Below are 14,671 nucleotides of genomic sequence, written 5' to 3'. Positions count from 1 at the left end.
ATATCATGCTAAACTAAAAATCATGAAATGTCAGTTTAACAAGAAGGAAAGAAATTGTGAGCACTAGGAAAATAATTCTGGCCATTGAAATCCCCTGGATTGTGAGAAAAAACTAATTGCTCACAACACAGAAAGAAAAGATTGGACAGTGAACCTAGAAATGTTTTGTATATAATAGGGTATATACAGTGGCCAGTGGATTAAGCTAAATAACTTGATCCCTCTTTCAAGGAGTTATGTTTAAGGCAGTCGGTACCAAGTGTTGTCTTCAGTATCACAGGAGATTTCTATAACCAGTTTATTGGGTTGAATTCTAATCCTTTCTATAGTATGAATTAACATGAACTTTTATCATTTAGGATCCCTACCTGAATAACTTTTTCCATCAGTGCCAAGAAAGGGAGAAGGATTTCTCTCAGCCTCCTACCTCAAACTTTATAAGTTCTTGTAAGGTAAAGTAACCTGCAGCACAGAATTATGTTATAAAATGGTAATTAGGACTTTCTCTCAACTGATCTACCACTGCACAGTTCTCAACATGGCATAGACTTGGCAGTAGGCAATGAGTCCATGACAACTCCAGTCAGGCTTCATTGGTGCAGCAACTGCATTGCTGGTCAGAAACACATCTCCCATTCCCTTTCTAATTTAGAGCACAGGTGCATCTGTCTTATTCCCACATTATCCAGTTTTGATAATCCAGCCTATGCAAAGCCTCAGTTGCCATTAAAAGATGGTTGATTGTTGCTTTGTTCCTCTAGGACTGTCCAAAATAAATGAGCTGGGGCCTGTTGGCTTGTGGTATTCCTGCTAGTCCTCCATTGCCTTAGATATACTTTGTGCTTACCTCCTACTTGTCTCAAGTTTTTTCTCTCAGCAAACCCCACTGCTAATTAAAAGGGCTTTGGGGAGGAGGGGAGGGGTACTTTGCCTTTGTATAAATCAGGAGCACTAGTTACCTGCCAAGTTCTGAAATCAGTAAGAACCTATCCTTTCCATTGAAATGAATAAGTAATAGCATTTCACCTCAAGTACTGTGTTCAGTTTTGGGTCCCTCAACAAGAAAGATATTGAGTCCCTGGAGCATTCCAGTGAAGGGCAACGAAGCTGTGAAGGGTCTGGAGCTCAAGTCTTACGGCGAGCAGCTGAAGGAACTGGGATGTTCAGTCTAGAGAAATGGAAACTCAGGGCAGACTTTATAGCTCTCTGCAACTCCCTGAAAGCAGGTTGTGGTGAGGTGGGGGTCAGCCTCTGCTCCCAGGTGATAGCAACAGGAAACTAGGGAATGGCCTTAAGTTGCCCCAGGGGAGAATCAGGTTGGATATCAGGAAAAACTTCTCCAAAAGAGTGGTGAGGAACTGGAAAAGGCTATGCAGGGAGGTAGTGGTGTCACCATTGGCTGGAGGTGCTCAAAAAACATGTAGATGTGCCACTGAGAGACGTGTTTTGGTGGTAGGTGTATGGTTGGACTAGATGATCTTAGAGGCTTTTCCCAACCTTAATGATTCAAATTCTATGATAAATGTGTCTGTATTTGATAGAGGTCAAAAGCTGTGAGGTAGCAGAGGTATAGCAAGCAGTTTTAAAAGAGCATCGGGTAAATGTAGGACCGTACCACTGCCTTCACAAGTTAGCACTCTGTAGTTTATTTACTTTACTTTAAGAGGAGAAGACTGAAGGATGGCTATGACATTAATTGTACCACTGTGTTAGCTCTAAAACATTGTACATGGCTGGTATTTATTATTTTTCCTTGTAGCAGCCTGTAAAATCTAATTGCTGTTTGGGGGTTTAGACATTACCATCATGTATGTGCTTTTCCTTTTTCATTTGTCATTAATGTTTGAGCAGATTTTATAATGATATCTGAGAATTTTCTATAATAAGCAAACAAAATGTTCCAATAAATTACAGCCCCAGTTCTCTGAGCAAGGCCTTAGGGGTGACTTGCCAGGATTGCTTTGGTTTTAAATACTGACAGTTTGTGCTAGTTAATTTAACAAAGTGATTAAGGAATGCTTTCAAAAATCAAAGCATGAGTTATTTATAGATTATACCTCTACTGAATGAAGACCTTATTTGTGAATTTTTGAGTAAACGTTAAGCATATTGGACAAAGTTCAGGAATCCAAGCTTCAGAACTTTCTAGCTATCTAAATAACCAGAATCTTAGTGGGTTTTTTTATTTGCTTATAACTTACCTTTTAAAATATTTTATTGATTTTATTAGGAAATAGAGACAATGTTGTATGTCACAATGGATTAACTATGCAGTATAGCTGAGGAATAATGTCACCCAGGATATTATTCTTTTATTTATAAATCAGTAATAACTTTGAAGAAATTTGGGAAAGATTTGGAAATGACTGAAATGCAAAAATTAAAGGAATGTAAAGGATTTTATTTTATTTTTTAATTAAGAGCTCAATATCTTCCTTGATCAGGGAAGGTAATATAATGTTATTCTAATAAAGTTAGGATGTTATTATTTTTATCAATGTGCTTTTTACATAATTAGTTTAGCCACAACAAGTACATTTCACCAGATCTCAACATAGAATGATTTTACCAAAAAATGTTTGGAAGTGCATGTGGTAAAAATAGTTCATTCTTTTAGTGCTGTGGTTTTGGGTTCAGGTTTTTTGTTTCTTTGTATTTTAATCAGGATAGAGCAAAAGATTGGAATTCCAAAATGTGGACAATACCTATAGTTTCATGGATAGTCATATTTAAAACAAACTGCATTAGGAAATAGTCCTCCACTTCGCTGTCCATTTCCTACCACTGTAGCCATACTGCCTTCTACATGCTGAAACAGGAGAGGAAATAACTAGCTTTCGTTTTGGAAATCTCTTTATTTTCTTTCTCATGTCCGTTACAGAATTTGCTGAGGATAGAGAAGATCCATGTAATTATGAACTTTCTTCCCATAGTCCTGAATCAACTCTTCGGGGTTTTGGTGCAAAACAGTGATGATGACATTACAACAGCTGTGACCAGGTATCTGAATAGTTTTTGTATAAAGGACAGAATTGTACATGTTCATCCAAAAATAGCTGCTCTCATGAAGGCTGACTACTTACACTTCATTAAGTGAGAATGCCTGCTTCCCCTTAACACAAGGCTCTGCAAGTAATTCATGGAACAGCATATGGCATCACGTGCTTGGCTCTGGTACCAACAAGGAGACCACTGGTCATGGTGAATGTGTCTCTGCACCCACAGGCAATGATGATTAAAGGTCTCATTCTTGAGGAGCTAATTACTCCCTAATGAACCTGAATTTCAATTTTAATTTATGTTTGAATGTCAGGATGTGGAATTCAGCACAGAAAGAACTTAGCATCTTGTAACAGCCAGCAAAGAGTCAAACATTCAAGTCATGCTTTTCTAGGGCATTTTCTAATTAGAAATACATATCAGCAGTAACTGAAAAGCAATGGGCAGCATTTTCTGGTGAGCTAGCAAACAGCTGGAATGATTTTCTGAGCCTCTCATCCCTCACATAATGAAATTGTTTTTATTGATGCTGTTGATCAGTGCAGCAGGAAAAAAAAAAATACTGGAAAGATTCTTCTTCTCTGCAGGAGGGCAGAAAGTTGCACTGCGTTTTCTTTTGGCTATATTGGCGTTTCTGTTGCACTTCTGCCAGGAGCTAAAAATTGTGACTAAAGCTAGTAGGAAAAAATGACAACTCTCAGCCCTCAACAACCCTGTTATACTCAACTGCTGTCAGTACATTTTCTTTCTCCAGTTATTTTCCAGGATTAATTTCTGAAGAAAGATTAACCAGGAAAACTTAAATGAGGAAGCTGAATTCCTCATCTTGGGAAAATAGAGTTTTAGTATACTTTATCAAAGGTTTCTGGCATCTTGCAGAACAAAGTCCTGTCACATCTAGGTGCTAGGAAACATGCCTCGCAAATGTGTGCAGGCAAAACTATGTGCAGTTTTCAGAGGAAAAGAGACAATTGGCTCTTTGTCCTGGGAGCCTTCATGGCCAGCAAATCTACTAGTGTTAAGACCAGTTAAGGAGAATGAAGAGTCCTTACCTCGTCTAGAATTAAAGCATCAGTTGACCAACAGGAAAATTAATACAATAGAAGAAACAGTTGTTTAAAAATTAGACTTAATGATTAGATGGAAAAATAGGAAGGTGCTATTTTCTTCATGCATTAGAACTCACCTGGTTACAGAAAAAAGAAAGAATGCTCAGTTTTTTCTAGTTTGTGGTGGCTTTTGTGCTAGTACTGTTGATGTCAACAAGAATTTGCTCATCTGCTGTGTGCGTTATTCATTGATGTGTCCTATATATACACACATTGTATTTTGTTCTGAATAGCTTGGAGCAGATTGTGTTGAACTTATTAAAAGCAACAAAAACAGAATGAAAGCTTAGAATTGCTTATGTGTTGGGAGAAAACATTATGCCTTTCATACTCTCTCATGATTACTTATTTGTCCAGAGGCCCAGACATGGCATCATTTCTCTGTCTTATCTTTGCCAGAGCTTATTTTATTTTCAATTCAGAGTAAAGGCTGAAGGATCAGAATGGGCACAACTAATTTCAGCAAAGAATTTGTATCTTTACTATTTCTAATATAGTAAGAAATTAAACATATGTGAAAAATATGACCTTAAAAGAATTACAAAGCTTTTGATTGCAATAATAAGAATTACTTAGATCACCCATCTATTAGAAACAGCTGCTTGTATGTGGACCAGAGTCTGGCACGTATCTGTTGGTGTCTCTAATAATCCATTTTAGTTATGCTATCATTGAGTGCTCTTGAATTTGAGATACAGTCTACCAAGTTTTTGTATTTATGAACTGTTTTCCTCCTTATTCTTCTAACATAAAGCTAAGATTATGAAATTTCAGGATGTTTTCAATATAAAATATCTTAAATTTGAAAAAACAAAACAAAACAAAACAAAAAAAAACAAGGTCCTAAATGAAGAAATGATATGGTTAAGTTGAAGGTAACTTCATGTGTTTTCTGAAGCAAGATGGTATCAGGCAAAGATGGCCCACATAAAAATTTAAGAGAAAACCTTCTGAAACACCTGATCTCAAGTACTTCCACCTCTGCTGTTAATAGAAGCACAGGCTTGAGTTTGGTGTTTGCATTACCTGAGGGATTCTCTTCTATGTTAATGATCACCAGATGTTTCACGGAAGCTCAAAGCATCTCCAAATGCCATAATGTCCACCCTCTCCGTGCCACACAGAAATGAGAGCTCAACTTGCTCAGGCACTTGGGCTGTGGCTGAGTCCCAGGCAATGCACAGACACTGCAGGACTGTTTTAAATTGGGTCTTGATAACAGAATAAAGTGATTTGTTAGATGACCCTTCTCTGCCTCGTGACACAAAACAGTTCAATTTGCATTTTTGGTTTTTGTTTATTTTCCAGGGTTCTTACTAATATTGTTGCTAAATGCCATGAAGAACAGCTAGACAACTGCATCAATTCCTATGTGATGGTATGAATGCTGTTAAACATAAGTAATTTTATGTAGCTATTTTGTCTTGTTTTTTTTTTTTTTTTTCTTCTTGTCTACCCTTAGTTGTATTTCTCTGTAGCTTTTTCTGCTTTAGCATTACAGCTTTCTGCCACTGGCAGGCTGGGTGGCTCAGCAATGAGGAACTAAAACAAGACTTCAAAGAGGCTGAGTGAATTCCAGTCCTATCATAAGTTTCTTGTGCCACTTTGGCAAATTACCCTGCCCCTTCATGCCCTAAGTGCACCACATACAGCAGGGACTCTCCATTCAGTGCTTCAATTTTAGTTTCAGTACTGAGAACTGTTAGCTGATGTCTCCAAGGTGTGGGTTTACTTTCACACTTCATGGAGGTGTGTTTTACGGGTGAAGCATCCGAGCACCTTATTCAAATTCTAATCTCAGGTACCATAACTGAAACCCAGAGGAATTCTGTTGAAGTTCAGCAGAACAGTTGAGGCTGTGAAAATAATAATGTATGTAATATTTAAATATAGTTAATTCAGTGGGTATTAACATCTGCTTGATAACTTTTGAGATTTGCATTAGACGCCTATTGTGGTTAAATATCTTTGAAATAGCAGGTGATTAATCAGGCTATACCAAAAGTCCATTTAGCTTGTTTTCTCATTTCTATCAGCAGCCAAAAGCTAATAACTGTTAATCTCTTTTATCTATCTGTAAGGAAATTAATAATACCTACTTTTATTTTGCAAATATATAAATTCAGAATTGTGAGTCACTCCGATACTGTAATAATGTAAAATTATTCTGACTTAACTAAGTGGACCCAGAAGTGTCAAATGGCATAGGCTTATTGCATCTGCTCTGGAAATAAAACTGAATAGTAATAAGATATTTTCAAGGGATAGTTCTTTCCTTTACATTCTTTCTGCTTGTATTGAAATAACATTTCTTCCTAACTGATGTGGTTGCAGCACTCTTGTTTTTGGGAAGCCATAATTGATCCCAGTACCAAAGTATTAGCTTAATAAAATGTTACACAAACCTCAACAGTAGATCTATTAGTTCTGGGCAGTTTGATAGGTAAATTGCTATCTTGAGGGCCTGATGGAGTTTAGTTTCCCTTCTGACAGTTCTAGTGGGTGCTTTACACCTTTCAGGATGAAGAGTTGCTACTAACTCTAACAGTTGCCATTGGAAGAAAGGAGCAAGTGAAAGGTGGACCTTCCTAGGTGGGTGAAAAACCCTCCTTACTCCTCCTACTTGCCTATTCTTTGTTTCCCTGGTAGAATGGCTTGAAAGGCATTTTAGAGGTATGAGGATCCTATGCCCTACTGGAGGAAAAAATACGTTGTGGCAGTGATTTTTAGCAGAAATACCTCTTGCACTGAGTTGACATCGGTATCAAGTTCTGCTTAAAACTCAAACTCTGTAGGGGCGTAGAGTTGTACCATTACTGCTAGGGGAATTAAAGATTGTGTGCACATATTTTTCAGTCAAGATGTTTTAGAAGGCAGAAATTGTCAGCTGTTCATGGTCAATAATTTATCTTTACCTACTGAGACTTTTTTTGTATTTGTTTCAATACGTATTTTGACTTTTTTTCCTTCTTCAGTATGTGTTCAGAACCAAATCATTTGAGGAAAGGACTATTCATGAGGAACTGGCCAAGAATATGACTGGTCTTCTGAAGTCAAATGACCAAGTAACCGTGAAACAGGTTTTAAAGGTGAGTGATGCTGAATTAGCCCATTTGTAATTTTACAACTGTTTCTTAGCCTGAAGCTTGCTTGTCACATCTTTCTCCTCTTTTTCTTGTCGTCTTTTCCTGTACGAGCTTTGCATAAATCCAACTTAAACTTAAAATTCAACAGAACAGTCTGCAAGATTTACAACTTCTCAACTCAATTCATTTCTCAGAGTGCCATGGTTTGCATAAAAATGCCTCCTTTGTCTTACTAAGTCTGTATGGGAAACCTAATTAACTGCATAATATGACATTAGCAGTTAGAATATTTTGGTTTAATCTTTATTTTAGAAGATGTTGCAAAGAGAATACTCACATGTTAGTAGGACATTTACATCTGATTTGTGCTGCTGTCTTTGGGTGGTTACCAAAATAAAAAGTATTGAGTTCCTCCCATAAGCAAGGACTAAGAAATTGCTACATGTGTAAGTCCCAGTAACAAAGCTACAGTTACTACAGTACGCAGTACTTTTGCTCTTTCATTTATTTGTCATGTATGGTTTACTGGTGTGCTTTACTGAGACTTGCATTCCATCTGTAAAGAATGGCATTGGCCTCATAAAATATTTGTCAGATAATCATATTTCCTAATCTCTTTTTTCCTTCTTTTGAACAGCACTCCTGGTTCTTCTTTGCAGTCATATTAAAATCAATGGCACAGTACTTGGTTGATACAAAGAAAACAAAGGTAAGCATATATGTTGCTCTTAATTAACAAGGTGATCAGCTCTAAGGGAAAATATAAAATGCAGAACCATGTGAAATAAATGTATTTGGAGATTTCTTCTTGAGTGGACAAAAAACCAAAAAGTTATTTTATTAAAAGCTATTTTAAAATACTGTTTTTTCCCACAAAAGCTCTGACCTGCTAGGCTCAAACCTATTATTGCTTGTACAGAACTAGTGAGCCAAAATACAGTTGCATCATCTTTGTAACAGATGGATTAGAATGGAATGAGAATTCTATAACTTTTCCTGGCAGAGGATAACTAGATGGCAGATAAGTGATCTTGAAACACTGTTTTGAGAAAACCTGTAATAGCTGGAGACAAGTGCATTTTTCTGTCTGGCCCCCTTTCTGCCTAATTATCAAAGGTACTTTAAGCTGGCATCTGAAGATAGCTTTTCCCACTTTTCTGTGGACAAGATCCATGAAAATCTAGAAATACTTATATATTTTCTGTTGAATTATCTGTGCTTTTCATTGTCTTTACTCTTAATCCAAACATGATTTCAGGTTTAATATGCAGTGTTATATACTCTCAAGTGATGATCTATTCACTGCTCAGGTTTCTCGAACTCAGAGGTTTCCAGAGTCATTTCAAACTGAGCTGGACACACTTGTGATGGTCATGGCAGACCATGTTGTTTGGAAGTACAAAGAAGCTCTTGAAGAAACTAGGAATGCAAACTACAGCACGGCCAGATTTCTCAAGGTATATATTCTGCCATTACACTTAATTGCCCATACTTAATGGAAGACTGAGGCTGTTCTGCTCTAGTTGAAGGGAAAAAAGCAATTGTGAGTGAGTGATGGTTCAATTTCCAAGTTTAGTATTGACTTATAGTTCAGTTTTTCTATTCCCTTGGGTCTTTGACAATGCAAAAGCTTTTTCTAATTCTGTTTTAAAACAGTTCTGATTGATTTATATCTATTCTCTAAGAGTCAAGTTTGCAAATTCTACAGTTTCTGATGTTATATTTAATACAATATATATATATATATATTAATATATATTAATACAATATAATTAATACAAAGTTTGGTAAAAAATATAAATATATTTCCCATTGAGCTGGTATTTTTTCTTTAAATACTGTAGCTCTGAATGACTGTGAGTGGATTAACTTCTCCTAATCACAACCACAGTAGGTGGCTTTTATAAATCAGAATAAGCGAAGTGCAAATATTGTATGGAATACTGTAAACTATCTCTTTATGTCCTTTTTCTTAATGTCCTTTTGTTTACTAGATATAAAGAAATTCATATGTGCATTGGAAAAGCCAGAAAGTGGGTTGTGTTTTTTTCTTTTTGTCCTAGTATTTCTCAATCATATTCATTTCCCAACATCAAATTAGTTGTGAAGCATTGGAAAATTGTCATTCAGTAAATGTGTGTCCAGCTATTTATCTAAGTAGCATGTCAAGCTGCTTATCTGGTGATTTCCCCCCAAACTTTCTGTTGGAGGGAATTACCCTTCTGCTAGCATATGGAATGCTGTATTAGTGTACACTGAAATCCAGGCTGAAATCTTTTATGACAGATTGAAGCTCAGCTTTAGGAGGAAGCTGTATTCCAGCAGTAAATGCTCCTGTGATGTTAGAAGGAAACCAACCACAAACTGAAGGTGGATTTCTCTACATTCACACCTAAGTAAAATTAATAATAGAATTGAGGATAGGAATTGCTATCTACATTGGCTTCTGTTGTTTAATATGGATGTCCAAATAGCTGTTTACACACTTATATGCATATATAGCTGCATCTATCTGTAGTGTTACATCACTTGGAAGATGATGTTGGTTTGAGGCAAGAGCATAGATGGAGAAGCTTAGTCAGTATTGTGAGCTGTTACACCTGTGTTGCTGCAGTTTTTGTGTGTTATTTTTGCACTGTTCATCTGAACTGAGAAGATGATAGTGTTGTATAATGCAGTAAGGCATATGTTTCTGTTTTAATTTCTTTCCAAATCCAGTCTGCCAGAAACAATTACATAGGTTAGAGATGACGTGCCTCTCCAGGCTGGTGCTTGGAGTAGCCTTGTTTCAATGCTGTATGATAGAAGGCTTTGGGCTTTACTAGCTTTGCAAAGTTCAGGAGCACCAAAGAAGGGTAGGAATTTAAGGTAACATTTCCTATTTGGTCGGCTAACTCTGCAAGGGAAAAAGTGTCAGCAAGAGTAGTACTAAAGCCCTCAAAAAACCTTTCACCTGACTGCTTAGCTTCATCAGTCAGCAGGAGGTATAGCGTTCTCATCACACAGTGGCATGAGTATTTGCTTCCAGTGATAATGTAGTTCACAGATAGAGTATTTTGACTGGATTGATTCTTCAGGAGTCATTACTCTGCCACTGAAGCAGATATTCTGGTCAACTCCCATCACGTGCCACCTCTAGTTATTGAGTGTTGCAGTACATAAATGACTTTTGTTAGGTAAGTTCCCTCTTGGTGGACAGTACAGTGTGATAGTTATTCTAGAATGTAGGTACAGGAACAGATTCTAGAATGTAGGTACAGGAACAGTATGATCAATACGTTATTATTTGGGGGGAGGAAGAGCTGATTTTCATCAGTTTCCCACTTTTCTTTACCCTGCTATTACTGATTTCACCTGCCCAAATGATGCAGGTTTACAGATAATGCAACACAAAAAGCGAGGTAGACGATGTCAGGTACTGACTTTTTAGCAATAAAATAATACTCTTTCCTCTTTTCTTAGCGCTGCTTTACATTTATGGATCGTGGATTTGTGTTCAAGATGGTCAACAACTATATAAGTATGTTTGGAACAGGAGATAGCAAGGTATAGTTTTGATGTTATTTTCTAAGTGACTCACTAACAGAGAATGATTTTATTTTAAAAGTATTCTTAATACATTCCATTGCTTTGCCATCCTCAAAACTCAGTCATTAAAATCTTAATTTTGCAACAGTTCTCCTACAGATGAACTCTTGGTCAAACATGAAAATTACTTATATGACCATTTCTGAAAATTCTTTAGATGCACAAAAATCAATAGATGTGCATTTAAGTACACTTTCCCCTTACAGATGAATGAAGTATTAACATAGTTTATGTAAACCTTGGCTAAATGTAAAGTATTGTTAGCAATTACCAGTCTGTGTAATATTAACAAAAATAATGTGGTTTTTTTTTTTTTTGTTATGGTTGCTTTGGAGCCATCTATTCTCCTTTCTGAAAGTAAAGAACTATGTCCAAACAACTACTCACTGAGCGCTGCTAAGAGTAAAACATGAAAGAGGCCAACCCATTCTTTGAATTTAAGCTTTGGTTCTTTGGAGAATATGCTTGGGATTTGGTCTACAAATATCAGTAACATCTGAGAGTAATTTTATTTGAGAGCATTAAAGAAAGAGCATATGAACAAACTACCAATGTGTAAATTTGACACAAGTAAGCCAGCGAGCTCCAAATTACTTTGCACTTGCTATGAGGAAATTCCATGTAGTATGAATTTCTTCTATAATATCTATAATACTCAGTGATGTAATTTGGATAGTAAATGTCAAACTACAGGAGGTCTCAAATTTTTCAGCTTGATTCCTTCATTTTTAATCCATGAGAGAAGTCAGATCTTTCTCCTATTCCAGCCATGTATGTGAACTATCCTACCACATTGTTAAGACAATAGATAACAGGATGTATTCAGGATGTGCGATTTGTATGACTCATCCCTCCCAGAAAGCTTACAAAACTTTTGTTCATTAACTTTTTGTAACTCTTCAGCGGTGATCTGGGTGTTTTTAAGTAATGAATGAGAATTACTCCAATCTGTTTCACTTAGTAAAACAAAACATCGTGCTGTACACAGATTTCTCACATAATCTCTGGAGAAGATGGATGGTGTCTCTTGGTAATAGTGTTGTAACCTGGAGCCTATAATTCTGTGAACGATATTATGTAATCTGAAAATTACTTCCATATTTCAAAATTCACTAAATCTAAATGCATTCAGCCTCCTTAACTGTAAATCTGTGCACATTGCCAGCCACCCAGCTTCTTTCCAAAGCCATCTGCTGGGACGCATGAAGGAAAATCACTGTGAATCTGATGCAGATGTGCTGCTGGAACAGGCTTGCATCACATACAAACAATAGCCATAAAATAAAATCAGATTTCTGACCTCAGGGAAAGGCCTGTGTCTTGGATTGGTTTCATTTTCAGTCAGACACCTAAGCAAGAGTCAGGTGCTAAAATTTCCTGCAGGATTCGTTTCTATATGGCCTTTGCTTCTTCAACTGGATTGTTTATTTTTCAAAAAGGCTATACTATAATCTGACCTCTCTTTTCAGAAAATTTAACAGCATTTGTTGCTGCCTGAATAAATAGTTTGTGCATGTATCAATATATAACACTGCAGTCTCCGTTTATTCTAATTGGGAATAAATACCTCACTAGAACTCAATTCATTGTGGTGTTCATTCAAAAAGACTCATTTCTTCTTGGATATCATACTTCAAGTGCTTCCTTTCTTTAATTGTCATCAGACCCTGAATTCCATGGTCAGCTGTATTCCTGATGTACTTTGGTACCACAAAACGTTTCAAGGAAAACCCTCTACTCAGTAGAGGATCAAGCTTGTATTTATCAGTACATCTTCAATATAAAATCATATTTGAAGAATGCAGTAAAGATTGTTGGACTGCAACAAGTTCCTTTGATAACAGAAGAAAACCAAATGTTATTCATGTAGCTTAACTAACCAGCCAAAAGGCTTCATCATTGGATGTGAGTTAGAGATAAATAGTGCAGCTCTATCTTACTGTTTTCTTTCTTCTACTGTAAACTGAGCTGTTACCTGTTATGATTTTCAGACTTTACATCAGTTCAAATTTGACTTTCTCCAAGAAGTCTGTCACCATGAACACTTTATCCCTCTGTGCCTGCCCATACGATCTTCAAACATTCCTGGTAAGGTGCCCCCTAAAAGGATTTTGTAGAGCAGGGAATTACTGCGTGGTTCAGATAATTCTAACGCACTGTGTACATCAACCATGGAAGCTCATCAGATGTGGTATTTTAGTGTGATAAAATAATGTTTTTTTACTGTGCATGTAAATACAAGCAACCCTTGCCTGTCCAGCTGGAAGGTGGGAGCTGACTCTCCTACTGGAAATGTGTTGGAATCTCTGAACCCTGAATTACTAAAGCCTCTGCATATGGAAGGATTTAAACAGATATAGTAAAAAGGAGAAGACACCAAGTCTGTGGTGATTGGAGAACTGTGAAACTAGTTGCTGGGAAAAGCTTTCCTGCTGCAGTTGACTGTATGACTTGTCCATATGACAGTCCTTCCTTTGGGAGGAGGACATGAGCTGGTCATACATGAGGAATTTAGAAACCTCCTTCTTATGGAAAAGAGGCTGTTGGTACTTTGGCCTCTAGAGTATCTCTAGGTTGGCAGGAGGGTACCATGCAATAACTCTTTCCTTCCAAATGCATTCACTTTACACTGTCACCAAGTTCTGCTGTGTTTTGCCTGGAGCAGCATGGCAAGAACAGCTCATTTCAGAGTGCATTAGTGCTGCTGCCTGAGCCACTTCTTAAGGTGGAAAATATTGTGGATAACCTACATGAGAAGCATGAACAGATTTTGTTTAGACTTTGTTGCAGGAGCTAATTTACTCTGCTGATGCCCCAAGAGAAGTAGCAGCCATGTTTGCCTGGGCTGATGGCCCTACCACCCCTGGCTACCCACCATCTAGCTGGACAGTCTGCATGCACAGCAGGTTTCCTTCTACCTGGAGAGCATGAGGCTGACTGATAGTGAGAGCAGAGCCCTGTGCTGCTCCTTTGTGCACTGGAACCTGTTGTTTAGGACCTAATTCTGTGGCAAATACTGGCTACTAAGTGCTTTTCTTCTTGGTTTCAAAGATGCTAGGATTTCAGCTCTAGGTACAGCTGCCAGTTCTGACAGTTTTATGTGGGTTCAGGGGGTGTTCTGTTGGAATGTAGTCACTGAAGTTGCTGGGATCTGAGGGTACCTTTCAGGGATGAGAGAATTATCCTTCTGTGCAGCATTTCTCTAAGAAAGTGTCTTTTTTTTTTTTTTTTTTTTGCATTAGTTTGTGCCACAGTAGAAAGAGTTCATTCTGGTGCTCATCACTGTTAGCAAGCTTTAGGGATTTATGTTTTCCAAGCAGTACATTTTGGAGAAATATCAAATACTGGCTAACAATTCATTTTTAACCTGCTTGGGCAAAAGCTGTGCAACATGTCACTGTTAAACCACTGTGAAGTTTATTACTTCTTTGCCATTGTGAAAAAATATATATTTTTAGAAACATTTGATGAAGACAATCATTTGGCCATTTCATTGTGTTTTTTGGTATAATTGAAAAGCTGAAACTTATTGTAGTGGTTTCTTGTGCGTAATGATGTAAACTGTTTATTCATCTTCTATTTCATACAAAGCAGTTGTACAAAGTTGAAATGAAAGCAGAGACCAATAGAAATTGTTTCATTCAAATATCAGTCAAATTATTTAAAAAGTTACAAAGTAAATGTATTTGTATATTCATTTTTTAAAGCATATTTTTTTTTCTGTTATTGTTTTATATTTATGGTAAATGAAGACCCCATGACACCTTCAGAATCAACCCAGGAATATCGAACGTCAGGTATGAGCAAATTACTGTGTAAGAAGCAAGTAGAATTCTGCATTAAGAGCTTTAATAATAAACAACTGTTGTCACTGGAGTAAATTCAATC

At 36.9% G+C, this 14,671-nt stretch overlaps 1 protein-coding gene across 13 annotated transcripts in view; it reads left to right on the top strand.

Moving 5' to 3' along the window:
• DOCK10 (dedicator of cytokinesis 10) overlaps positions 1-14,671 on the top strand; it is a 136,823-nt gene that overhangs the window by 93,188 nt on the left and 28,964 nt on the right. For all 13 annotated transcript variants that reach the window (XM_090147260.1, XM_090147261.1, XM_090147258.1 and 10 more), the window contains 9 exons: positions 360-452; positions 2,882-3,000; positions 5,418-5,487; positions 7,085-7,198; positions 7,833-7,904; positions 8,506-8,652; positions 10,658-10,741; positions 12,775-12,871; positions 14,536-14,580. In XM_090147260.1, coding sequence (XP_090003386.1) covers positions 360-452; positions 2,882-3,000; positions 5,418-5,487; positions 7,085-7,198; positions 7,833-7,904; positions 8,506-8,652; positions 10,658-10,741; positions 12,775-12,871; positions 14,536-14,580 — 841 coding nt within the window. The remainder of the gene's footprint in view (positions 1-359; positions 453-2,881; positions 3,001-5,417; positions 5,488-7,084; positions 7,199-7,832; positions 7,905-8,505; positions 8,653-10,657; positions 10,742-12,774; positions 12,872-14,535; positions 14,581-14,671) is intronic.

The sequence above is a fragment of the Phasianus colchicus genome, chromosome 10, assembly GCF_987193195.1.
Source record: "Phasianus colchicus chromosome 10, bPhaCol1.hap1.1, whole genome shotgun sequence".
Classification (NCBI taxonomy): domain Eukaryota; kingdom Metazoa; phylum Chordata; class Aves; order Galliformes; family Phasianidae; genus Phasianus; species Phasianus colchicus.
Note: the sequence above shows the minus strand (reverse complement) of the source record. Positions and strands in the feature narration are given on the sequence as shown.